The sequence below is a fragment of the Heloderma suspectum genome, chromosome 5, assembly GCF_057233095.1.
Source record: "Heloderma suspectum isolate Gila_16-S chromosome 5, 16-S_ref, whole genome shotgun sequence".
In the NCBI taxonomy this organism is placed as follows: Eukaryota; Metazoa; Chordata; class Lepidosauria; order Squamata; family Helodermatidae; genus Heloderma; species Heloderma suspectum.
Window position 1 is genome coordinate 108,110,433 of NC_139462.1, and position 26,466 is coordinate 108,136,898.

General features: G+C 43.0%; 1 protein-coding gene across 1 annotated transcript in view; it reads right to left on the reverse strand.

The window, feature by feature from the left end:
* The window catches only part of PCDH7 (protocadherin 7), a 576,433-nt gene that overhangs the window by 275,852 nt on the left and 274,115 nt on the right, over positions 1-26,466 (reverse strand). The window contains exon 2 of the mRNA XM_084860339.1: positions 20,876-21,068. Coding sequence (XP_084716465.1) covers positions 20,876-21,068 — 193 coding nt within the window. The remainder of the gene's footprint in view (positions 1-20,875; positions 21,069-26,466) is intronic.

Below are 26,466 nucleotides of genomic sequence, written 5' to 3' on the forward strand. Positions count from 1 at the left end.
TGGTGGTGGCCCCCATCTGTGGAACAAGCTCCACAATGAAGTCTGCCTGGCACCAACATTATTATCTTTTCAGTGCCAGGTTAAGACCTATCTCTTTTCCCAGGCATTTCGCAGCACATGATGAGTTTTAATCAGTCCTGGATGTGTCTTTAGTTATGACTGACTGTTTAAAGTTGGTTTGAGTTATATGTTGTTTGTGTATATTGTCTGTGTGCTTGTATGTAAATGGCTTTTCAACTTTGTATATTTTAATGTTTTAACTTCTGTAAACCACCCAGAGAGCTTTGGATATGGGATGGTATATAATTTTCCATACTTTCAATAACCAGCGTTTAACAGTGGATACCTTGTACCTCTCCGTTTGGTGTTTATTCATGTTTTGGCTATTGTAAATAAATTCCAAGCGAAGTCCTGATGTTTGCTTAACACGACCTATTTCACATATCCCGATAATATAACAATTGGGTCCAATGGTGTCTCAGATTAATATAACTTTAATTGTGCTACCAGTTATTCCAAAAATGGGACTACTTTTGTTGTTGTTGTTGTTCAGTCGTTCAGTCGTGTCCGACTCTTCGTGACCTCATGGACCATAGCACGCCAGGCCTTCCTGTCCTGCGCTCTCTCCTGGAGCGTGCTCAAGTTCATATTCATTGCATCCGTGATGCTATCTAGCCATCTCATCCTCAGCCGTCCCCTTCTCCTTAGGTTTAACCATATATAGTTAAAAGCTTCATTTCCTACTTGATAGCACCAACACTGATCTGTTCCTTGCCTATAAAGCTTAAATAGCCACACAGGAGTACGATACCATGTATATATAATCTATATATAGCCTTATACGGGTTCTAATATCTGAGCATTGTGAAAAACTGGCCCTCCAGTGCAGATATATCACCATTTTTGTTGTGATATCTCATTTTCAGTCACACACACCTGCCCCAGTATTTATGACATGGTTAATCATTTCCAATGCCAGGTTGTGGCAAACATTTCAATATTATAAAGATCAGTGTATCCATAGTGGCTCTCTAGTTTTGCTAGAGGGCCACAGCTCAGTGGTAGAGCACATGCGTTTGGATGTGTAACACTGCTGAAGCTGCTTCCATGATATCACCTGTAGGAGGGGCAAAATATCTCAGTCGGCCCAGCTGGCAGCAGAAAAAACTCTACACAAGGGAGAAGGCCTGTGGCCTGGGTTTTATTTACTGAGATTTGTTCCTAGTAATATTACAGATTACGGGATGAAGCTGCAGTACGAACAACAGGATCCCTCTTCAGCATCTTTGTGGGAGAAAAGGACTTTTACTGGGCTAAGGGCTCCTAAAGCATTTTGTGGGTTTGGGTATTTTTTTACTTTGTTGTTCTGGTTGACTCCAAACACAGCCTTTCTGTCTATATAAAGTGTACTCTCTTGGAGGGGTACTGAAGAAACTGGAATTGCATTGCTGCTTAGTACATGTTGCAACTTATTTTGTTTTATAAAATACATCTTTGAATATTTGAGTGGTCTGATTTTTTTTTTTTTTTTTGCTTGAAGAAACTTTATGATTTTAGAGCCGCACAGGGAAAAATATCTGAAGTAATATGTGACCTGTATTAGGGATGGCAGAAAAATCTGCAATGGAATCAAATGAGGTCCATGGATTCCACAGCAGAGCAGCTTCTCCAGAGTTGCATGGATTCCGCAGACTTGCAAACCATTTTTTCTAACTCTCTGGAATTTTATGCAAATTTAGCCGTAGAAAAATACGTAAAATAATAATTTAAAAAACTGGCCAAAAATGTGTATTTCCCCACAGGCTAAAGCATGAACATGTGCATGGGGGAGATTTGTGCTTGGGGGGGATTTGCACATTTTCACAAGTGCAAATTTGCATAAATTCAGGCAATTAGAAAAAATCTGATCCCGTCAATGAGCGGACAACAGAATGAAAGGTACCTGGCAATCTGCAAAATGCAGACAGAGTGGCATTTGCAAAATCCATACATCCCTAACCTGTATTAGCCAGTTGGCTGGGTTACACATGCAGAAGACCCATCCAAGCTCTGTACTCATGGACACCAGGGGGCAGAGCTAGTTGGCACAGCTGCGCTCATGTGTTAGTCTAACACATGGCATGAGTGATACTTCTGAACAGGGCTATAAAGACTAATCTGGGGAGAGTTTCAGGACAGTTTATACTTATGATCAGTCTCATATTGGCTCATTCACACTTAATTGAATCCAGGTTTAGCACTGGCTAACTCTACACATCTGGAGTCTTAATCTATCTAGAGACTTCACTTCTGCCATGCAGCTAGAAAAAACAAACCTAGACCTATGCTGCTCAAAGACCATCAAAAAGCATTTATTATTCACTCACACATGTGAAAGTTTGGAGGTGCGTGAGATCTTGCAATCCACCAATTCCAACAAATACTGGAGGAGCAAAGCCAAACAAATTGTCCAAAGCTGCCACATTTGCTAAGCACATAACGACATTCCTGGAATTGTTGTTTCACTGGAATGTCACACCATAAAACAAACCCTGATCTCACAGTGAGAAGCCGCAGCTGTGTCGGAAGACCACCAGCAAAGAGGATAAACCACCACTGATAGACATAACCTCTCATGTGATTGGCCATTAAATCTATCTCCCAAGCAGCATGATAAGAATGTGCATAATCAGGAGAATAGTGGCCAGGTATGTTCTTTATTAGCAGCAAAATTGTAATTATGGGGAGGAAATGCGCCACCCACACTGTTTAAAACAAGCTTGGAACTTTTTTTTTCCTTTCAATTTTACATGCACACAGTATATTAGCAATTCATGAGCATATAAAATGTCATTTCCCTTGGACTACAAAAGGGGCACAGAGTGCCTTGCACAGTGCTTATATGTGCTGACAGCGAGAAAAAAAGCCACCTTCAAGAGTAAAACCAATTAACCTTCTCTAATACAATCTACTATAATATGGCTGTGGCTTTTGGAAAGATAATATTAGGAAAAAGAGCAATACAAGTATTGTGTACTTTTTCAGGTTTTCCAGAGAATCTGTTTACAAAGACGCTGGGTAGGTTTTTTCTCTGTGGATGGCAGTGGTCTTTCATAGCACTGTTAGCAAATTTCAAAAACAAACAAAATAGATACAAATGAAGGAATCATTTGATCAAGAAAGCAAATGATCCATTACCCACGGGGGGTGGGGGGGAATGCTTTATATACAAGCTTGCCTTATGCCTTGTTTACATGCAGTTTTAGATATGATTCACTTCCCTTGCTGATGCAATAATCCAGATTGCTCAGTAAAAGAACAGGTGCCCCTGCAGGGCTCTTTAGGGTTGATTTGTTCCTTAGATACAGAAGAAAGAAGACGAAAAAACTCTGCAGGTTAAGACAAGCACGTCGGTAAAATGAGCATGGGGAAATCCATTTGCTTGTTAAGAATCAGGCAACTATCAAAATAAATTAAGACTATGAGGCTTGGTCCTTTTCCACCCATCCAAAGCCCTTGTTCTCTGGCATTCATTTCATATGGGCAAAAGGGTAAAGAGCAGGGTACCACACAATTGCAGCAAGAATACTTCTCTGTAGTCTCTTACATATTTCTCTTACACCGAGCAAGGCCTTTTTCTTTTCTTTTTTTAGTCTAGACCAGCATTTTTCTGGCAACGAAGAATCAATGAGGCTTCATATATCCTTTTGTAAGGTTCTCTAACTAATATACATTTTGGAAAAGCAAAGACAGGCAACTTTTCCCCTCAAGGAGATCTTTCAGGGACCAAATGGATTCCTCGGCCCATCCAGTCAATGGCCTTGTGGTGCCATCTATTCCATTCGCATGTGTACTGGGGGAACATAGGAAGCTGCCTTACACAGAGTCAGACCGTACTGTTGACACTGACTGGCAGTGGCTTTCCAGGTTTTCAAGCAAAATTCTTTCCTAGCCTACCTGGAGAAGCCGGGGATCGAACCTGGGACCGTCTGCACGCAAAGCATGTGCTCTATCACACTGAGCTATGGCCCCGCCCACAGGGGAGAGAGTTCCTGTCCTTGACAAATGTCTGGTGAGTGGTATCCAACAGCATAATTTTGTGTGCATGCATGTCTGCTCAAAAAATAAACCCTGTTGAGTGCAGTGGGACTTACTCCCGAAGAATACAAAAAATGGCAATCCCCCTCTTAGATTAATGGGAGTTCTGGGGTACCAAACAATCACACAGGTCACTAACTATGTATCGGAGGAGGCCTGAGGTCTTGCTTTGTTACTGTCAAAGGTCTGTGCAGTAGTTACCCAGTGACGTTCTGAAGCAGGGGAGAGAGACGACAGCTTCGAATGTTTTTAGATGGGGACTGAATCAGGTAAATTCAGTTCTGATTGGTTGGAGATTCTAGCTAGGTGGAAAAGAAGCGTTGGGAAATGACAGTTAAGGAGTTGACAGCTGAGGACTTTAAATGTCTGTGGGTAGTCAGAGAGGGCGGAGGGCTGCTGGTTGGTGTGTGGTTTGACAGAAGGACTAGGAGAACGCTAAGGAGAGACTGAATAGCTAAGGCCTGAATACTAAGCTATTCCTTCTCTGCGGGATAATTTTCCTGAAGATCAGGAGTACAGAGCAGGTGGCTGTGTTATGCTGGGAGACTGACCTAAGATCTTGCCAGAAGAAGGTTACACAAGCAGGCAGTAAAAACCCAGATAAACTGTCCAAGCAGCCAGAAATACAACAGGAGGAGCTTTGGGAATCAGAGGAAGCCTGTACCCAAGAGCTCGACCTGCTTGTGTGTGTATTTGGCTGGGGTGGAGGTTTAGGGAATTTGGCCTGAGGTAAAAGAAGTCAGTAGAGGCTTGTATTAGCAGCAGTGTCTCTTGAGCCCTTAAGACGTGTCAGGAAGCATTCTAGTGAAAGCCCAAGATCGACAAAAAATATCCCTTTAATAAATTAACTTGTTTAATTGTTCATCTTGTCTCTAGTGTTGGTGCCCATCTCACATCTAAGCCTCTTATACCAAGCTACACCAAGATTCTAAAGTATTCTAAGATAATTGGTGGCAGCGGAAAAGGGTCAGCTTGTGGAACTCTGAGTTCTAGTGGCAGACAGTTCCTTATGCCCTGAAAAATCAGCATTTGCTAAAAATAAGAAACCCCATAGGTGGGATTGTCCAGTGAAGGAGGAGTTTCCCCATAGGTGGTGGCAGTGCTATGGAGTAAAAATCCACCACTGTCAGTCATGTGCCTTTGTATGAAATGGGGTGGGCAGAATGTTGGGCCTTGTGTCCAAATTTAAATGCACCGATCGTCTTTTAGTAGATTTTGGCAAATCATTATCTCTCAGCCTAAGTTCCCCATTTCTAATTAATAGGAATATTAATGGCTTTACTTAAGGGGTTCCTTTGGGTTTGATTACTGTTTGGCACACTAAAAAGGGGCATGAAAAAAAAACATATATGCTGGGGGGGTATTCTAATTACAGTGGGCATGTAAATATTTGGTTTCTGCTTTTTTGTTCCAATGTCATTTTAAATTTTAGTTGAATTTTATCAGCTCGTTTCATCCTCTTTTTGGATAATATACCTAGACATTGAAGCATTTCCTCATATAAGAGCTTTTGCTTTCTTGATGGATTTTTGCCAAGTAATTTTAGAGGTCATAATTGCTTTAGGAACACAGGAGGATGCTTATACTGACTCAGACCATTAGTGCATCGAGCCCAGTACTGTTGAAACTGACTGGCAGCAGCCCTCCAGGGATCAAGCTAGTTCTTCCTTATCCTTACCTGGAGAAGGAAGAGATTGAAACTGGGACCTTCCGCATGCAAATCGTGAGCTTTACCACTGAGCTATGGCTTCATCTTCTTGATGCCACTCAATGAATCAGTCTAATACTATTGACTGGCCACCTAGCCATCTCCCTACTTAGTCAGTGGCCAGTCATCGTGTACCACAGCATCCTCTATTCACCTTGCTCCTTAGTATGTTAGGAGTCTGAGTACGCATACTCCATTTAAAAACAGGTATCTCATACCTTGTACCATGATCACATTTAAAACCTGGCATTGACACTTGCTGTGTGTATTTTCTTTAACTTCCTTTTAAACAAAATGGGTAATAGTTTGGTCAAGCAACCAGCTCTAATTACAGGTCCACCTGGAATGCCCGAATAAACTTTCTGAGTTAATTCAAGCCTGTAGCTTCAGTTTCTTTTGGTTTTTCCTCGTACAAATTGCTCATTCTTCTCTCTGAAACCAAAGGATACCTAATCTCTTTTCAAAGGATTTATAGCCCTAACTCCCACTAAATTAGAACAGAGTACTAACGGCTAACCTTGTGAATCTTGGAAAAAAATCTGTGCTAAAACCTATTTTAATTATCTAGAAGAATACTCCCTTGTCCTTTCCTTTTTAACTTCTCATTTTCCCCTTTGCTTCTTTCCCTTCCTTCTATCAAGTAACACCAAAGGCACAGAGCAAAAAGTCATGGACATGTTTCCATGGAATTGCCAATACACATGTAAAGACTTGAAACAGAACACACATCGAAAAGATGAACTTTTGCACCACTCAAGGATCATGCTCTGGCTCCATAGGTGGCTTTCATATCTCGTCTTTTTTTCCCAAATACCAATAGATGTTCCGTTTAACAATTTATTAAGGACAAACGCCACAAGCCTTGGAGAGATGCCCAGCACATAAAGGTCAGGTCTACCTCACATAACCTCAGTCAATTTAACTGTGATAAAGAACAGTTTGTAAATGTTTATGCAATTAGGTACACAGCACCCAAAAAGGCAAATCAAGGGCAACTCCCTAAAAAAATGTTGCCATGTATTTAATTTTAAAATGCTCAACCAATATGCTCTAAAACAGAAAGGAAAGCTATCTAAATATATTTGCATTACATGGATAATAAGCAAGAGATACTTGTGCAGGAGGTACAAGCTGAACATTACTTGGGCACAGCCATTTACTCCAATAATTAATTGGGGGGGGGGGACTCATTTGGCTCACATTTTAATATGAACATAAGTAACTTCACACTTTCAAACCAATACTCAAAAACAGTTATCCTTCAAAATTCACACTTCTAGGGATTTTGCAATTGCAGTTCTCAATGGAAATGTATGCTTGTAAAAGTAACACAGAGAGATGCATTCCATGGAGAAATTTCTTGTAAAAATGCATGTATTAGGCAAATATGTGTCAATTAGGAAAATGCACATGAAAACGCATACATATTTTCATGCAAAGTTCATGCAAAGGGGCAGACCATATGCATAGGATTTTCGTATGCTTTCTGAAACTTTCACAGGGCTATGATTCAGGGCACGAGTGTGAAATAAGGAACCATTGTGACTAGGGTGGCCACTTGCACATTGCCTCAAAAGAGAGAGAGAAAATGCACCACCAAAAGAGGACACAGGTTTGAATAGAATTTGTTTATGCCAATTTATTAGGGATGTCAGAGAATTTCTCCACGAATCTCCGGGAGGCCGAATGCATTGGCATTCGACCCCCCGAAATTGGTGGAGAAACGGTCCGCAACCCCCCCCCCCGGGATGGGACTTACCTTGGTCGAATGTCCCTGGCGGTGGCGGGTCCCGGCGGCGGTTCGGCGGTGGCGGCGGCCGGTCTTCTGACCGGCCGCTGCCATTTCCAAGTGTAAAACAACAACAACAAATGTGATAGGCTACGTAAAGACTTACATAGCCTATCACGGCTAGATTTTCAAAAAACACCATGATAGGCTACGTAAATGTTTACGTAGCCTATCACGGCTGACTTTGGGGGGGGAAAGCGCATATGCAAATGGTGGCGCCTATGGGCGCCGCCATTTGCGTTCCTTATTTGGGCACGTGTAGTCTACGTAAACATTTACGTAGACTACGGCGAAGATAAGGGCAACGCTATTTGCGTTGCCCTTATTTTTGCCATAGTCTACGTAAATGTCTACATAGACTACACGTGCCCAAATAAGGAACGCAAATGGCGGCGCCCATGGCGGTGCTTTTTTTTTCCCCCCCAAAGTCAGCTGTGATAGGCTACATAAACATTTACGTAGCCTATCACGGCTGACTGCAGGGACGCAAACGGCGGTGGCTACGGCTGCCGCCATTTGCGACCCGGCAGGAGCAGAGGATTCGCGGCCGGAGGGATGGGGCGCCTCCCCCCTGCCCAGAATTTCGGGGGTGGAATGGAGCGCCTCCCCCCCACCGCGAAGCAAGCTGCGGGACCAGGTAAGGGACTTTCGTCCATCCCTACAATTTATATGTATAGATGCAAATTCAGAAATAACCACTATATAATATATCCCACCATAGTGTGGAAGACTGCGTGACCTGGGTGACAAGATGCCTGCTCCATCTGCTGCCCAGATGCTAACTGTTGATGGCAATGGCCAGTTCTCCCTTCTTACGGTTCTTTATCATATGGGATGTAGACTGGGCTGCCAGGTTTCCCGATTGCCCCAGTGTACATGCTCAGGCAATCTGACACTGGAACCCCAAATCAATGAGATTTCTTTATTGCAGGGAATCCCACGGCAAAGACATAATGGTTATGCTCTTCAGAAATCATATAGCTGATGGTCAGTAGCTATAGGCTCTATGTAATTTAGGGATGTACGAAAGTCACTTACCTGGTCTCGCAGCTTGCTTCGCGGTGGGGGGAAGGCGCTTCGCTTCTCCCCCCGAAGTTCAGGCCGGGGGGGGGAGGCTTCCCGCCTCACCCGGCCGAAATTCAGGCCGGGGGGAGTGCCCCGTCTCCCCGGCCGCGAACTTCAAAAGAAAAAAAAGAAAAGAAAAAAGCCCCGTGATAGGCTACATAACGATTTACATAGCCTATCACGGCTAGATCTGCAAAGTCAGCCGTGATAGGCTACGTTAATCATCACGCTATTTGTGTTGCCCTTATTTTCGCCGTAGTATACGTAAATCTTTACATAGACTACAGGGACCAAATAAGGAACGCGAATGGCGGCTCCCTATGGAGGCCGCCATTAGCGTACGCGCTTTTTTTTTTTTTAAGTCACCCGTGATAGGCTACGTGACAATTAACGTAGCCTATCACGGCTGACTTTGCAAATCTAGCCGTGATAGGCTACGTTAGTCGTTACGTAGCTTATCACAGGGGTGTTTTTTCTTGTAATGGTGGCGGCAGCAGCCGGTCAAAAGACCGGCTGCCGCCCCTGACGAGGACCTGCCGAACCGCTGCCGGGACCCGCCGCCGTAAAAGGTAAGTCCCATCCTGGGGGGGGGTGGGGGGCGGAGAATTTCTCCCCGAACCTTCGGAGGACCGAATGCGTTGGCACTCGGCCCCCCGAAGGTTCGGGGAGAAATTCTCCCCCATCCCTAGTAATTCCAGAACAGTCCAAAGCTAAACATTACTACTGTGACTGAGATCCTCATCGACATGGTTTCCCCATTGTCATTCTCCACAGTTCTGAACACAAGGGAAGGGACTCTGGATTCCTGGGTACCTAACCCAGACAATCCTTCCACGGGACATGGAAAAGGAATGATTCCTGGAATGAGCCCATCAGGCAATCAAGGATAACTTCTTGAAGGGCCTAAACAAACCACAGCCATAGAGAGTCCAACTTTGAATCTTTTGTTGATAACTCCAGGCTACATGGTGAAGGCCTATCAAGATCAAAGGAAGGGTAAACCCAGACATGCAGGAAGTTCCGTACCACCACTTTCACATTGGTAACTCCACACTGCATGCATCCAGGCAGAGGAAAGTCCAAAAGTTGTAGATCAAATGGACACAAACAATCCACAGCAACCATAGTTCAAGTCTGTGAAAAGCCTCACAGTACTTTTCATGGCAAGTCCTTAACAATCCAAAGTTCCAGTCCATGTGCAGAGAGTCTCCAAAAGCCCAGACAATGATGGATCCAAACAGAGAAGGCTTCGGGCAATGAAGATGAGATGTTCCTAGCAAAGGCTCTTCACCTTTGCATCAGCTTAAAAGGGAAGGCGTGACTGTAGGACACCCCCTCCAGATCCCTTGACAGACAAGGGCCTTTAGCCTTTCAGCAAGACCCTTGTCTAAACAGTGCGGCACTGCTCAGCCCTCCAGTAGTGATGCTTCAACCTGGGCGACCCTTCTGCAAACCCCACCCCACCTCTGTCAGGTTCTCACGGACAGCTTCCAGCCTCCCTGCCTGCCAAGGCCAGACCAGCCGGTGGACAGGGAGTCGGGTGACACCCCCCCCCCCGGCTCTACTCTGAGAACACTGTCAGAGAGAAGCTCACACAGATTCTGACATTCCAGAGGCTGAATAGGCCCAAGCCTTTCCAGGCTACTTCTAATCAAATCCTGGCTATAGCCTACAAGGCTCTGACATCGGCAGCTCTTCAAAGAGAGGGTACTTTTAAACAGAGGACTGTCCTCTGTAAAATAGGGCATGTAACCACTATATTTGTGACATGCTGCAAAAAAGGGGCTTGCTAATACTCTAAGGGAGCAATCCTATGGCCCTTAGACATTGGGGCTGTTCACCCAACATGCTAACCCACACTCAGTGGTTGAGTGTGGGTTGTTTTGAACCATGGGTTATCATGTTGTCTGAACACAGCACATTTTCCACAGGGTGGGTTATTGTGTTGTCTCAATGAAGCCAGGGTGGCTTGTTAACCATGCAGTGTGGCTTGTTACTTACCCTGAACAACAAAAAAACAACCATGGGTTCTCAAGGTGGCTTGTTCGAGAAAATAAGCCACACTGTATGGTTAACAAGCCACCCTGGCTGCGTTCAGACAACACACTAACCCACGGTTCAACAAACAACCCACGGTTCAAAACAACCCACACTCAACCACTGAGTCTGGGTTAGTGTGTTGTGTGAATAGCCTCATTGTCTGAGGGGCCATAGGATACTGGGGATTCCCCCCTCCCAGTCTGGAGACAAGGAAGAGATCCTATCCCACTCCCCAACCCCGTTGTAGCCAGCATGGAAAGAACTGTACCAGCTGTCCTCTGAGGTTGGAAAATTGGCCCCAGAGAGGGGAGAAAGGGGGTGTTCTGGTGGGTGGAGGAGGGGAGAAGAATGGAGAGGCCAGAATACTAGCTAACCTGAGCCTCTTCCAGCCTCCTTCCCTCCCCCTCCGAAGTGCCCTCACTAGTAGACACTAGACAGGCAAAGGGGCAGACAGGCAAAAATACCCATCTAGTAAACTCTGCAGGGTAGAAGGATGGGGAGGTGAAGATTGCCTCCACTGCTCCTCCCGTCTTGCATTCAATGATCGGAAGGCTCTGAGTTTGGGGGCTTCTGATCATCGAGGGTGCAATCGATAGGACTGCACCCTAAGTGGCTGTGGCATAAATCACGTATTGGACCCCCTTGAGCTATTTCACATATATTTGATTCTCCCTTCTTGGTGGCTATTAAAGTAATAGCTTTAGCTCTTACTTTAGCTTCACCCACACACACGGAGTGAAGACGTGCAGGACTGGCTGTCTTTACCCACCCTTTGAGAGGCAACTATAATCTGCTGTTCAAAGAAGAACTTGGTAATATAACAAAAACATTTGTATCGCTCTACTGTCTAGTTTGATTTTTCCTTACTTCATCACAGCCTCATATAATTGGATAGAATAAGCCAAATTTCATAGAGGACAAGTCTATCGATAATATTAAACATGGCAGTTAAATTGAACCTCCATGTTCAGAGGCAATATACCTCTGGTAATCAGATATCAGTATACCTCCCATTATTGACTTCATGCCTTGCTCATGAGCTTACTGAAATCTGGCTGACCACTGAATACTGGGCTAGATGGACTTTTCATCTGATCCAGCAAGGCAAGTCTTGGCATTATTATTTATCTTTGTTTTGCAGTCAAAATCTCTGCTAATGCAATAGGAGTCCAGGATGGCAAAGAAATCCAGGACCGTGCTGAGAGTTCTAGCAAACCAAGCACAGTCACAAATGATAACCCATCAAAATACTATGCCTATTTTGAAGAGAACATTTCTTCTACAAAAAGAAGACAAACTAAAAGCCTAAAGAGCACGTCATCACCAAGCACTTTCCCCCCAGAAAATATTTAGATGTCCAAACACTGTGTTTCGTTATGTTTCCATAACACTAACAGAGAGGACCTTGGTCTAAATTAGTCAACCATTATACGTAAGAAGGCACATTCCCCATCTATGTTTTGAACTACCATGTTGGAATTTACATTCCTATATAACCACTGCATGAGTCACAACAAGATGCTACAGGAAGCATTAACAAACTTGTAAAAGTAGTCCTTTGGCATGCCATTACTAGTAAGATACAGAGACTTCATAAGTAGACTTACGTTTCAGAATCTTCAAGCGGAAGGCAGGAGGGAGGACACTTACCTCTAACATAATGGAAAACCATATAGAAGAAGCCTCCCAATTGCTTGATTTCATTGATCACTAATGAAATATGAGTCTGGGGGGGGGGAATTATGGAACTGGGGGTAGGGGGAATCCAAAGATAGGTTCCTTCTAGTGTGAGAAAGATGTAAATAAATTTAACACATTTCTAATGGTATTTGCTGTCTTCAGCTCACAGAATGAGAGAAACAAAGCAGGGATGTTCATCACTCTGACCCATCATTCTCATGCACACAAGAAGCCCCTGCACGTGAAGGAGTACCCATTAATTTCAGCAAAGGACATCAATCCATGTTCTCCTGCCATTAAAATCAAGGGTAAAGTCTTTTTAGGGTGTCATCTACATGGCACCGCTTTCACCCCCCACCCTGTCTCAACTGCGTGGCAATGCAGCTTCAAACTAGCATCCTCTGCGATACACTTGCGATTTACTGCAGGCTTCCCTCACACACTCGCAGTGCCCTTTTTTTGCCATTATACTTAAATGCGCAGCTGTGCAGTCCCGTGAGCATGGGAGTGCAACACTTCAGTGGCTGTTCTTTGTATTTGAGGGGTTCTGTTGTGACTTTCCCTCCCTTATTAGTTAAAAAATGGTTGGTCTGTGCTCCTTCATTTCCACGCCATGTTTGTCAGTTCCCCAGCCCAAGACTCTCGCGATGGTACACACTCACAAGTGTGAGCGGTACTTGCCTACCCATCCCTCCGAAATGGTGGCCGGAGCGATGCTGGTTCTCCTCCAAGACCTCCCTCCTAGCCCTTGGGCACGGCATCCAAAAGCAACCGTTGCAAAGATACGAAGCTGCAAAAATGTGCGGAAGTGTGATTAAATAACTGAAAACACCTCTGTGCCTCTGTTACTGCAAAGCTGAGAAGGGGCGGGGGGAATAAAGGGGCATCACAGAGCAATGCAAGCACTGCGCATGCCTACAACACACCCATTGCAAAATGTGAAGTTGGTTCAGGGAAGGGACAGACGGACAGCAACCGCAGGGAAACCTCCAGCAAACCCAAAAAATTGCAGTAAAACGCCACCTCAGAAATCCGCAGTTTCCAGGAGAAAACCACAGATGGCTGCGAAGTGGCGACTACGTCATCTATCCCGAGGGACCTCGACTTGCAGCCAGCCTGGAGTAAAAGGCTCACATAGATGGGGCTAAGGAGGGGGACTTGCAGGAACATATGAGATCTACCCCATATGTCAGCAATGGCTGGAGTGAGGCAAAAGATTTTAAGGTGGACCAAACTTTCTTGATCAGGCAGCTTCAGCTGTCAGTTCTATAGAGCATGTCTTCTTCTGCCAGATATTCTAATCCCTATACTTCAAGGTACAAGCCAACCACTATATGACAGAGAGATCAACGCATGAACTTATAAGAGGATATGTAAAAATAAATGAATACATACATGCATACATACATACATACATACATACAATCTCTGTGGCTTTTTACTAAAAGCTATAGTCTCTGTGGCTGATTTGAGAAAGCAATGCTGGGCTAGGAGTCTTGGTGTGTGTGACAATTTCTATTTACTTAAAAGTGTATCAAGATTCCAAACAACTGTGACTATAACACAGTCTCATGTGATAGGCATTTCAAGTAAACAACTTCTTCTGAATGCATATGGTAATGTTAAAAGTAAATTGGTGATCTTAGGCACACATACGGAACAAGACTGAACAACAACAACAACAAAAGAATTTATATATATGTTCAGAAGGCTCATGTGGTGCAGATCTGTTGGAGGCTTGGGGCTGTTCCAATATAGAATAAAAGTGAGAGTTCATAATTCAAAGCTCCAGAATGTAAAAGAACAGCAACTTGCCCATGGAAAGCTAGCATGTCAAGGAGCAAGATTATAAGCAAAGTTTTTCCCTAATGTGTTAATTTTCTATGTGTGGGTAGGGTTTTCTTTTTTAAGTGCATGCAAGAATAGGGAATATTAATCCAGTGATTGTGATTCTTCCACATCTGTACATTCCCAGAAGGGCTGAACCACTTGATTTTGCTGAATACATAGCAGAAGATTCCTATATGAAGAACACAGTGACATAAAGGAAGGTGGCGTGGAGAAACATAGTGATTGTTTTGAAATCCACAAAACTTGTCAGACTACTACACATGCATGCTCAGGTGTTATCATTTGTCCCTGCTCTTCAGTTGTGGCCACTTCTAAATTGTATAAAGCCTAACAGTACAATCTAACAAGATGTTCTCTTGTGCAAACCCTGCTGAAAAAAAAGGAAGATGTTCCAGAATACAAGAGTGTTCTTGTGCATCTCCCATGCATTTTAATGGGATTTGAGCAAGAAAAGTTCCCAGTAGGTTGTGTCATAAATCTATAATCAATTTTTTTATATATCAAAGCAATAATCAAATGTGGTATTCATGGTAGAATTTAAAAAGGGAGGTCTCCTGCCCTGAAAGTTGGCCTGGAAATATTTCAAATGAATTAAATAAATATATGATCAACTTTAATTCAGACTTTAAAATCAGATTTTTGGTAAATTCTGCACCCAATTCTATAGCAACTTCCAATTCAGTGGCCCAGATTCATGTCTAATTATGCCTTATCGCATGTAATTAGTGAGCGTGCACTTTGGGATCCACATCAAATGCATCTAGCAAGTTCAGTATGAACTGAGTGATGCAAACACATCAACATGTACTCTCCCATAGTTACTGTGTTAGCTCGGGGATCTCCACTGCTAGACTGGAACAGGAAACAGAGATATCCACTTAACTGTAATAGGTGGTGAGAGCTGCATACCCGCTACTCATCATTCATCCTGCCATCATCTTGGCCTGCTCTCTTCACCTTGCTGACATATGAAAGATGCCTTGTTTTCATTCTCTTGCATGGCTTGCACTGAAAATGCAGTGGGGGAACCAGACAGTTTTAAGCTGATTGCACGGGAAATTATCTTTGTAAACTTCCAAATTAAAACACATCTAAATCAATTAATTATAACTGAGCCATTTCACACTGGTTGAAGTTAAACAGTAAATATTTGAAATTGTAACAATTAGGAGTGAAAACGATAGCTTAAAAAAAATGCAATTCCCATGGGGAGGAGGAATGAAAATCCAGTGCAGTGCAGCCCCTGATTAAAACCCCGCCATGCAAGATGCTACAGATTACTTAGATTCCAATTAAATGTGAAAAATGAGTGGTCGACAGGTTTCGGTTCCCAAGCTTTTGATGTCAGAATAATCCATCCATTCATTCCAGAGATGATACTAAGCAGAATTTTAGGCAGTATAGATCTACTGCAGAAGCCAGGACAAGCAAGTTTAAATACTGGAATTGAAGTGTGGGAAAAGAAAGGGGGGGGGAACCTTCACTCAATGTCAAATGTTACATTTACAGACTAGCAAAAATGCATTGCCTCTTGTTCTGCCATTACCTACAGGCCAGTGCCAAACAGAATTACTGGAGGCAGATGAGATGAAGCTACTGAACAGTCAAATATAGACAGTGACAGCAGACTTCTGGTATGACATAGTTTTCATCACTGTGTCACCCACTTTCTGGATGACTCGAGTTAATATTTTATCCTTACGGGGGGAGAACCTGCAGGGCCTTTCCTCCAATCACACCATTAGGCATGACTAATGTTGCCAAATGCGGAGAAGCACCCGCATATGCATCAAGAGAAGAATCTGTCGAGGTTAATGGGGCCTGGCTGAGCATTGGAAACATTAGTATATCGACGTGTATCAATGTCAGCTGTGTGGGTGGAAACCCATTTCGGATGTGGTGATTGGAAAATCAGGGTTCTAAATCTCACAGGGAGCCTCCACAGATACAGAAAGTTCCCTGCTACAGAAATTTACCTTGAACAAGTAAGGGGATAAACATGCAACCCTGCTGTATTGACTTTAAGGGTGAGCCATGCCAGCCTATAGCCTGCAAGGGTACCATCCAGTGGTCCTAGGAGAGCATCCCAGGGACCATAGGATATTTTGGATTCCCCCCCTCAAGGCTGTAGACAGTGCTATGACGTTGGGAAGGGGAATCTGACATCAGATCTCTCCCCCTGCCCTCGCCCCTTCACAGCTGCTGTGGAAAGAACCATAGCGGCTGTTTCTGAGGTCGAAACAGTGACCTTGGATACCTTGTGGAGGTTGAAAAGGTGGTGTTCCAGTGGGTGGGGAAAGGAGAGGGAAAAAAGAGGCTAGGATCCGCAGAATCCTCTGGCCTCTATGTCACCCATTCCTGCCCATCACTGGTAATTGTTATTATCCTGGAGGAGGAACAGGAGGCAAAATCACTTCCATCACTCCTCCCACTCAGCAGCCTGGCAGGGCATAGGATTTTCAGAAGCCTCCAAAATTGGAGCCTGCCATCTAACAGGGGTACAATTCATAGGGGTGCACCCTTGATTTTCAAATAAATGATATTAGTGGGGGAATCTGGGGGGATATCCTGCTGAAATACCCAACAATGAGGCCTTGAGATTCATAATAAAAATGATTTTATCCAGAATGTATTGAAAAGTGAAGGCTAATTAGATTTCTATCTTGGGTAAAACATTTTCACTGGGGACAGGCAGTTTTCACAATGCAGATCCACTGTGCAGGGCCAGACAAGTTTTATGCTGCCTTGATGAACTAAAGTTTTGCCCACTGTGTCTGTGGCCTGAGCCACTGGGGGATATCAGAAGAGACTGGTTGAGGATTATCACCCAGTTGCTGAGTTCCTAGGCTACCTCTGACTTACTCCGAAAGCCAGTCTTTCTCCAAGATAATTACATAGCTGAGATAGGTGTACTCTGAATTTTTGCACTCTAGTAGGTTGCAACGTTTGCCACTATGGTTAGATCAACTCCATTTTTTCCCATTTAGCATGTGTATATCATCTACAGGTAGTTTAACTGCAGTCATGTTCTGCATATCTCTTTCCTCATTAAAAAAAATGGATCTAAGCAGCACATTTCAGGTATAAACCTTTTTTTTTTGCTCCTTGCATGCAATCCTCATCTGCAAATGATTTAACCCAGGGATGGGAGAATCAGTGAGGGTCAAGCTTGTTGAGGTTCTCAAAGTTCTACCTCAAAACTCAGCACACTTCGTTCATCATTGCAAGCTTCCCGCCCCTTCAAAAGGTAAAATCACACATTTGGGTGCACATTTTTTTTTAAACTATGCATCCAAATGTATATTCCCTCCACCCCCTGCATTGACTAAAGTTTCAAAATGCACTCCCCCCCCCCAAATGTTCATGTTTAAAGTATGTGTTTTTCTAAAGCACTCATTTTGTAAATGAGCATCGCAAGAACGGGAATGCTGAAGCATTGCCCAAAAAGGTGCTTGAGTTTGAGGGTGTAAACCTGGCAAGTTCTGATGTTAAATGAAGATAAACTAAATCTGTGTACATCCCTAACTGAACCACTTAACAGCTTGCACATCCTGATGCTGCTTTTTTCATGGATCAGCACAACCCTGCTGGCTGTTTGGGACATGCATGCACTGCAGCAAACATGCACGTTTTATGCCAGGAGCAGACAATGATGGATACTGATGCAGTTCTCATTTTTTAGATCCCTCTTCTGTCAAGTGTACAGAGACACAGCATAAAGTAGCAATGCTGCCATGCTTCTTATTTCCTTATAGACCTTTGTCCTCATTGTAAAAATGCTGAAGCAACAGCTCTAGTATTACCTCTCTGCTTTAATTGGTTGTACAATCATGGTTACTAAGTTACTTTAAGTCAGAATAATGTTCTGTTAAAAGCCTTAAAAGTAACCTGCTGCAATGGGATGCCCTGCCAATAGTACCATTTAGGGTGGGCAGTAGGCGGTCGAGTCCCCCTACATTTTCAGACCCCATGTGATTATTCATTTGGTCACAAATATGATCTCTGGATAGCTCACTAGTTCTACACACAATTGTAAACTTGCAAACAATTATGGTTGCAATCCTATGTGTACTTACCTGGAAGTATGTTTCATGGAATTCACTTGGACATACTTCCATGTCAATATGTATAGGTATAAGATGCAGAGTGGGGTTTCAACCCATGGTCTCCACTAGCCTTCAGTGCCTTAATTCCTGTGACATCAGCACTCAGGACCTTCAACTAGCTGATCAGGCTAGTTCTACAGTTTTTTCCAGCTGCAGTGTCAGCCAGAGCGCTGTCAGCTGATCCTACAATCTGAAGATGGTCAGCTCAAACCAATGGAGAGCCACCAGCTCTTCTTTCTAGGTTAGCTTTCTAGGTTAGTCTGGCACTGTGAGCAACACATCACATCAAGTAACAACACAGGCTCTCTCTTGCCTGGCCTGGCCTCATCTTATCTGTCCAATCATATATTTGACCGCCAGAGTCTCCTTGGTTCCTGTTTGCCTGACCCGGTATCTGGCCACCAGCCCATTTATGACCACATCACCCTTTTTTGGCCCACAAGACCATTGCCTTACCAGCTGTGTCAGAAATGGACTCTATGTCAGCCTATTGCAAGCCAGGTCCCAGCCTGAGAATAGAAGCAGGCTACACATTGCTTAGATACTAATTATTATTCCCACCAAAGGGACAACATTCTTTGCTTTAAAGAAAAATTGGGGAGTGGGGGTAAATGACATTCCAGTATGGATGACAGGGGGTATAAAGATACAGTTACATGTTATAAAAATAACAGATTTTTTTTGGTTGTTTTTTAAAAAGCACCGCTTCTTTGTTTTGTTTTTTTACAGTTTAATCTTGAATGTAAAAGTGGGCCTTTGGGCTGCAACTAAATGATCTTTGTGCCTGCTTCCAAAGTGGTACCGTTGTGCCTTTCTCTTTGCCAAACAAAATAGCATCATCAAAACCTGAAAAGTTATGGCATCCCTAATACAGGTGATAAGGGTAACCATAGCAACCATTTCCCACCCCTGTATAATAATTTTTTTTTAAAAAAAAAACTTTTTTCTCTCTCTCTGCCACAAAAAACAGTATTTTGCTTTTATTGTGTTGGTATGTCTATTTTAGGGCAGGCAAACATAACCGTGAGAACAATTAAATAATTGCTGATACAAAAAGTCTTCAAAAGAAAGTAAAGCAAATACTGCTTCTGAATAATTGAATCTATACAGGGTTCCAAGTAAGGCCAATAGATCATCCACTTCTGCTCTTACATCTATACAAGTGTCTTGTGTACACACATAGTTTGGGTACCATTATCCTATACTCTGACATTCAATAACCTACTTTATGGGTATAACAATGAAATCCATACAACTGACTTCAGAAAATTTTCAGATCTAGACAAATAAAAGCATGGGGTAGTAATGTTAAAATCTTTTTAAAAAAATCTTAAAACCAGTGGGAATTTTTAAAATGTTACTATTTTATACTTCATTTTAAGCACATGACAAAAAATGAAAGATTTTGAAAAAAAAACTTATTTAGTTGTGAGAAAATTAAATACAGGCCTGTTAAACACATTGCAAATTTGCCTTTGACATCAATTAACCCATTTTAAAAGGAGGTGTTCAGATGGGTTGTTGTTGTTTTTTACAAAGATGCAGAGAAGAAAAAAATAAAGAAGTGTTTTCTTCTTTTAAGAATTCATAACCCTTTGGAACTGGGCATTATTAGGACACCTTTTTGTGAAAGTGTGAATTAAAATTTCTGATATAACATGCAGACAGTAAGTCTTTGTCATTGATATCTCCCGTCAAAGGCTATTATCCAGGGAATGACCACACAAATGCATCAGAAGACTTAATATGGTCTGCTATGGTGCAACTTACGCTTCTGGTATTTTGCTTTCCATAGCAGATAATGCGATATAGCTACACACACACACACTCCTTTAGATCAGAGCCTTGTTTACTATTTCCCCCATCTGCTATAATAAGCATATGTGAAGTAAGCAACATCCACTGTATTTTGAAAAGTGTGTGCATGCAACCAGGGAAGAGTCAACAACCTAGAAGGAAATTAATTCCTTTTTTTCTGGCTATATTTTATTTCATAATAATAATAATAATAATAATAATAATAAAGTGCATGGCCAAAAAAACCAAAACAACAGAAAATATATAAACTGTTTTCAGTTTTGTAAAAGAAGAATTTAAATAGGCTTCACCAGCTCTGTACTGATTTTTAAAGATATATTTAACTGTGTCAGTAATGCTGTTTTAAAATGCTTCGTTTATTTGCGTATTTTTTCCTACCTCAGTAAATTATGTCAGCTAAATATTATGGGCATAATCCAGCCAAATGTTAAGCACGCCTTAGTCCCACTGTGATTTCAGTTCAAGATTTGCCCATTCCACAGAAAAGGGCCTTAAAAGTGCTTAAAAGTACAGTCCTATACATGCCTCCATGGGGCGTGCTCACTGCTCCTGGCCTGAGTGTGTATAGGATTGCAGTGCGCATTCAGCGGGATATTGCCTTATCAATTTAAGCTTTTCAGTGATCTTTATTTTCCTCCCAACTGACCTCTTGACAAGTCTACTTTATGTGGACTCGCTAGTGTGAATTGAGTGTGTGGGTGTTGTGTTTGCCCCTACCATTTTCCATATGCTCTGCCTCACCAACACTGCCATCCGGCGTAGTCCTTTCGTAGTTGTCCTCTGGGAGTGGAAGGGCACCCAGCCTCGGCCCTGAAGAACTCTTACTGCTTGGTGTTTCTGACTCCTCCAGACCGCTGTCATAGCAACTCTGCAATGACCCTTGATGCGGGTCCTGAGGCTGACTCACAACTGAAAACGTCACTCTACGAAATGGCTGCAAAAGAAAAGATTCTGAATGTCACTTGAAAGGTAGGGTCTTTGAGAAAGCCATTCTTAACAAAAAGAAGAAAAAAAAACATCAGGCAAAACACAGCTGAGTCCTCAATATCTACATCAGGGGTGCAGTACCTCAGGCCCAGGAGTCAAAACCAGCCCTCCTGTGGTCCCTCTCTGGCCGTCCAGGGTTCCTCAGATGGCCACACCCTCTTCCCCTTTTCCCCCAAACACCAATTGTTTGGTGCTTTCTTGGCTTTTGTACAGTTTTCTCCCCACATTCTAAAAGGTTGAAATCTCTCTCAAGCTTAGTTACTGGCAGTAAGAGATTTAAGCTAAAACATGCTGGTACATTTGGTATTTTGGCCTACCCCTTTGGCTCCATCCCTTTTGTCTTCAGCCCCACCCACCACTGGAATTCACCCCCCAAAGTTTCTCTGAAATGGAATTCAGTCCTTGGGCTGAAAGAAGTTCTGCACCCCGGATCTAAATGCCGGCTGAACAACTGCTAATCTAAACCTATGGCACTGATCCTTTGACGCTTCGGTGCCAGTATAATGTATGTAAGGTTTTATCTGAACTTCAGGTTATCTAAGTGAATGTCCTTGGGCCAAATAAAAGAGGGTGAACACTACATGCTAAGACCTTAAAGGTTTGAAGGCTACTAAATATTTCAACTATTCTCAAAGGGTGAGCAGGATCTCTCAAGGGTGACGAGGGGCACTTGATTTCTGTACTTCTGAGTACTATATACTTGAAGGCTAAGTGTGTGAAATGATTCTATTGAAAAACACAGCACAGGAGTGATGTGAGGGGATATGGAAGTTCTATCGGTGGAGACAGACCTGAAAAGAGCATTCCCGCATACACACTTTTTAAAGTTGTTGCTATGGATTTTAATATTGCGTTTTTACTGGTTTACTGTGTTTTTACCTGATTATAGTTTTATGTTTTGGACCTTTTGTAAACTATGTTGATTGGGCTAGAAAGGCAGCATAGAAATACTGAAATAAATAAATAAATAAATATGTCATCACTTAATATTCCAGTCATCAAGTACTAAACATACACGTGTGAAAACTAAACAAACAAACCATTATTAGTACAAGCCCAAATTCCTGAGACAAAATGCCTTTCACCAGGATGCTAACAACATGACTTGCAGTCAAAATATTTGGCTGGTTCACACAATCAAAATAAGCCACCATGGCTTATTTTTTATTGCACATTATTATTTAAGCTATGGTGGCGTATTTAAATCAAAGTGCATGCCAGGCATGTGCAGGGCACAATTTGAATAATCAGTGCCTCGGCATGGCTTATCATGTCATCCAAACCGAGATGGCATGGCTTATTCGAGGAAGAAACAACCCTTCAATAAACCTACAACAGCCCATGGGTTGTTTCACCCTTCAACAAACCATGCTGCCCAGGTTTGGACACAACAAGCTGTGCCTGTGTGGTGATTATTCAAAATTGCCCTGCACGTGCCTGGCACGTGCCATGATTTAAATAAGACAGTTTGGCTTAAATAAGCCATGGTGGTTCATTTTGATTGTGCGAACCAGGTCATTGTGAATTTCCCTACTCCTGCTGATCCACATCATTGACTGCCATTGGCAAAGATGAGGAAACTCATGAAGTCTGTGAGGATTCCTCCACATTATGAGGAAGAACTCACTATGGAGATGCCATTTTTAGCCACATTGAGGCTGCCCAATGGCTCTCAGTATACCTTGAACGGGTGAGGTGGCAGAATTTCAAAATCATCCCTTTTCAACAGCAGGCCTTGTGCTCAAACTGTTGTTATAGAGTTGGTCATGTTGGGGAGGCGATTCGCTATTTTTCTCAACCTTTTTGATTGCCTAGGGCTCTTCTTTAAAGGATTAGGGGCAAAATCCTATCCAGATGCTGATCATCCTCTGAACTCGGGGGCTGATGGCCATTCTATGCAGAGCAGGAGGAACATGGAGACGATCTTTGCTGCTGCATTTCTCCCCCCACTCTGCATTTTTACTAGACAGGTGTTTTTGCCCATTTAGCTAGGGTTCTGCAGAAAGGGAGGGAAGGAGGCTGGGGAGGGCTGAGGATAGCTCATATCCCCACTTCCCCAGCCCCCTTCCTGCCCACAGAACTGCCCCCTTTCCCTCCTCTCTGAGGTCGCTTTTCCAATCTTGAAGAGGCAGCTAGCGCGGTTCCCTCTGTGCAGGCTGTGAGGAGGAGGGGTGGCGAGCTCCATCTCCTGGGTCCGAGCTCAGAGCAGTGTCTCCAACCTTGGATCCAGGAATCCAAACTATCCTGTGGTCCCTAGACGCTGTCTAGAAGCCATAGGATTGCTCTTCCGTTGTTAGCCAAAGTGAGATTTCAATTCCTTCCAGTTACCTACAATGCTAGGTCAGGGATGAGGAACCTGTTGCTCTTCAGATATTGTTGGACTCCAACTCTCATCAGCCCTAGCCAGCATGACCAGTAATCAGGGATGATGGAAGTTGTAATCCAGCAACTTCTGGAGCACCTTGGGGCCTAGGTGAAGAACAGGACTGAATGATGCCTGGTGATTTATCAGTACTTTTCCACCTGAATTGAGATACCCCTGAGAGAGATTCAAGATTTATCTCATTGTCTTATGGAGGTTCACTGTCTGTGCAGCATTTGGCACATATCCTCTGTCCTGAAAAGAAAGGCCTCTGGATGCAGCACACATCACACCTAGGGATATCCATTGCTGGGAAATCCTATTCTATTTTGACTCGACACAGTTCCACAGTGTGGATGACGTGATCTGCATTTGTGAACTGAGCTGTGGGCTTTTCCCTAAACTCCAGGAACATTTTTTGCACATTTTTTCGCAGGTTCCACAATTCCTCACAAATTTCTGCTGATTATGCGCAAATTAATCTGGGAGGTATTTGTAAAATCACGGGTTGGCCTGTGTTAAAATGTCTCTGGTGCAGAGGTGTTTTGAATGGCATTGGATGAGGACTACCATGGAAGATTTCAGCATGAAGCTTTCATAATGCTTGGCATAAAGCTGTTCCGAGGAAAAGACCCAAACGATCTAAGTTTTTATAGATGGCATAAATGTTACAGTACACTGTGGCTGCTGCCAGTAACACTCACACACACATGGGCATTTTAAAAATCAATGTATGTTTGAAAGCCAGCAACGTAAGGGATATAAGAGGAAGCAAAGAAAAAAGAAAATGGTTCAGTCACTCCACTCCTTTGTCATAAAATTCAACGCTGGGAGATCGGGCGTTTTTGCCAGCTGACTTAATAAAGCCTTCAAACTACCGACACCACAGCTGACACCCAAGCTTCCACTGGGACTGTGCATCTATTGATTATTATTATAGATTCGTGTTCATTCAAAAATGTCAAGACAGTCCCAAAGAAATAACAAACATTATAAAAGTGTATTCATTGCACTCTGACACCCAAGGGTATTCCCAGACATGGGAGGGATCAGGGATGGGGAAAACTTGTCAAAGAAACCCCCCAGCACTTCATAGACTTTAAAAGCAAACTCAAGGGAAGTGTGTGTGTGTGTGTGTGTGTGTGATTTTTCAGCCACTTCCATTGTCCATGGGAGACAACTCTTCACAGAAGGGACGGCAAGTGCGTGAATGTGCAGCCCACAAACAAATATCCACCATTTTATTTATTTATTTCAAAAGTAGTGGGTATTGCCCCATCTGAAATCCTGGACTTTATGACTCACATTTCACTGCTTAAATGAATAGATTATATGAGATCAGCCGAGAGCACATTGGTCATTGGATTAGAAATGCAATAAATATATAAATCACAGCCACAAATGAAAGAAACTGGCTGAAATGCATGTTATGGACTGCCTGTGAATGAGCCACTAGGGAAGACATTCTGAAACTTGACCTGAATTAACATTTAAATAGCAATTCATTCTCTCTCCACGTATGTGTGTGTGTGTATGATTTAATTTCACTAATCAGACAAAGAATCCATCTAGCCTGGCAACCTGTTTTCAACAGCAGACAGAAAGATACCTCTGGAAGCTTACAGCCACCTTCAGGACCTATCTCCTGTGTTTTGACCCAAGCAACATCAAAATATACTGCTTCTAAATATGGAGGTTCCATTTCGTAAGCATGGCCAATAGCTATCAGTTAATCTCCCTGCACCCCCATGAATGTGACCTTCATTTACGTCAGTGTTTCACAAATGTGTGATGCCTGGACAACATTCCTTTTTACTGGTTAAAACTGGAGGCATGGCTTACACTGAAAACTTATTATGTCTGTTGTTGTTGTTGTGTGTGTGTGGGGGGGTGTTTTTTAAAAAAATCAACTCCCAGAACAATGGGCATGCATCCTCTCCCTGGAAATGCAGGATAGACCAGTTAACTTAGTGCCTCCTGGAGTGCCACCCTTCCTTTTGCCCAGTCAGTCTGGGCAATGGTGATTCTTCAGAGATTCAACCCCACTCATCAGCTCCAGTGCAAGCTGAACCAGGAGATCCCAGTGAGGCCTTATTTCCTCCTTCAGAATGTCAATGTCCATATCTTGGCAGAAAGAGGGAAAATCAACACAGTGGGGTAGGGACACCCTTATTTGAGAGGCAGGGAGCAATGGCTTATTTTTTCAAGGCGCACTTTAGCCTCTTCTCATGGCATACTAGTGTACCCTAATACCCACTGACTTAGGATGGAATCCTGGGAGTAATGCCCACTGAGCTCATAGGCACTTACTTCTGAGCAGACATGCATGGGCTTGCTCTGCACAGGTATTTGCAACTTCCCTATTATACTTCCAGAGATGTACACCTCTGTCGTCTAACTGCTTCTCCATCCGCCAGAGGCAGAAAACAAAAAGAGTAATATTTTAAAATTACTTCTAAATTATATTTTTATTATATCTTATTTTATATATAATTTTAATGAGAAATTAGTAGTTTAGTAGCATTTGGGATATGTTACACTTAAATGGCCAGGGACACTATACTGGCATATTCAAATTATTCTCATCAGGGTGCAAAAAGTGATATTATTAGGGGTGGCAGGTGTGCAGCATATGCCATGTATACCTGTGAAAACACAGCAAGAAGGGTGCTTCCACATCGAAATAATGGGCTGCGTGTTCTCTCATTTATAAAACATACCTTCCCACATTAGAGGCAAAATGCTGTTAGCATCCTATGACAGGAGGTTTGAATGTACTACTTCAGAGTGCTGTTGAATCACATGGATGAATATTTGGGGCGGGAGGGGTAGCGGAGAGGGCAAAGTCCCTGCACATTCAAAGCTAGCTTGTCAAGCAGGCTTTCCCTTAATATGTTTGCCTTGTCTGAGTGGGCATTTCATTTGTTTGTTTGTTTGTTTGTTTGTTTTTGCTTTAGACGTGAGTGACCATTGTTCATTCATT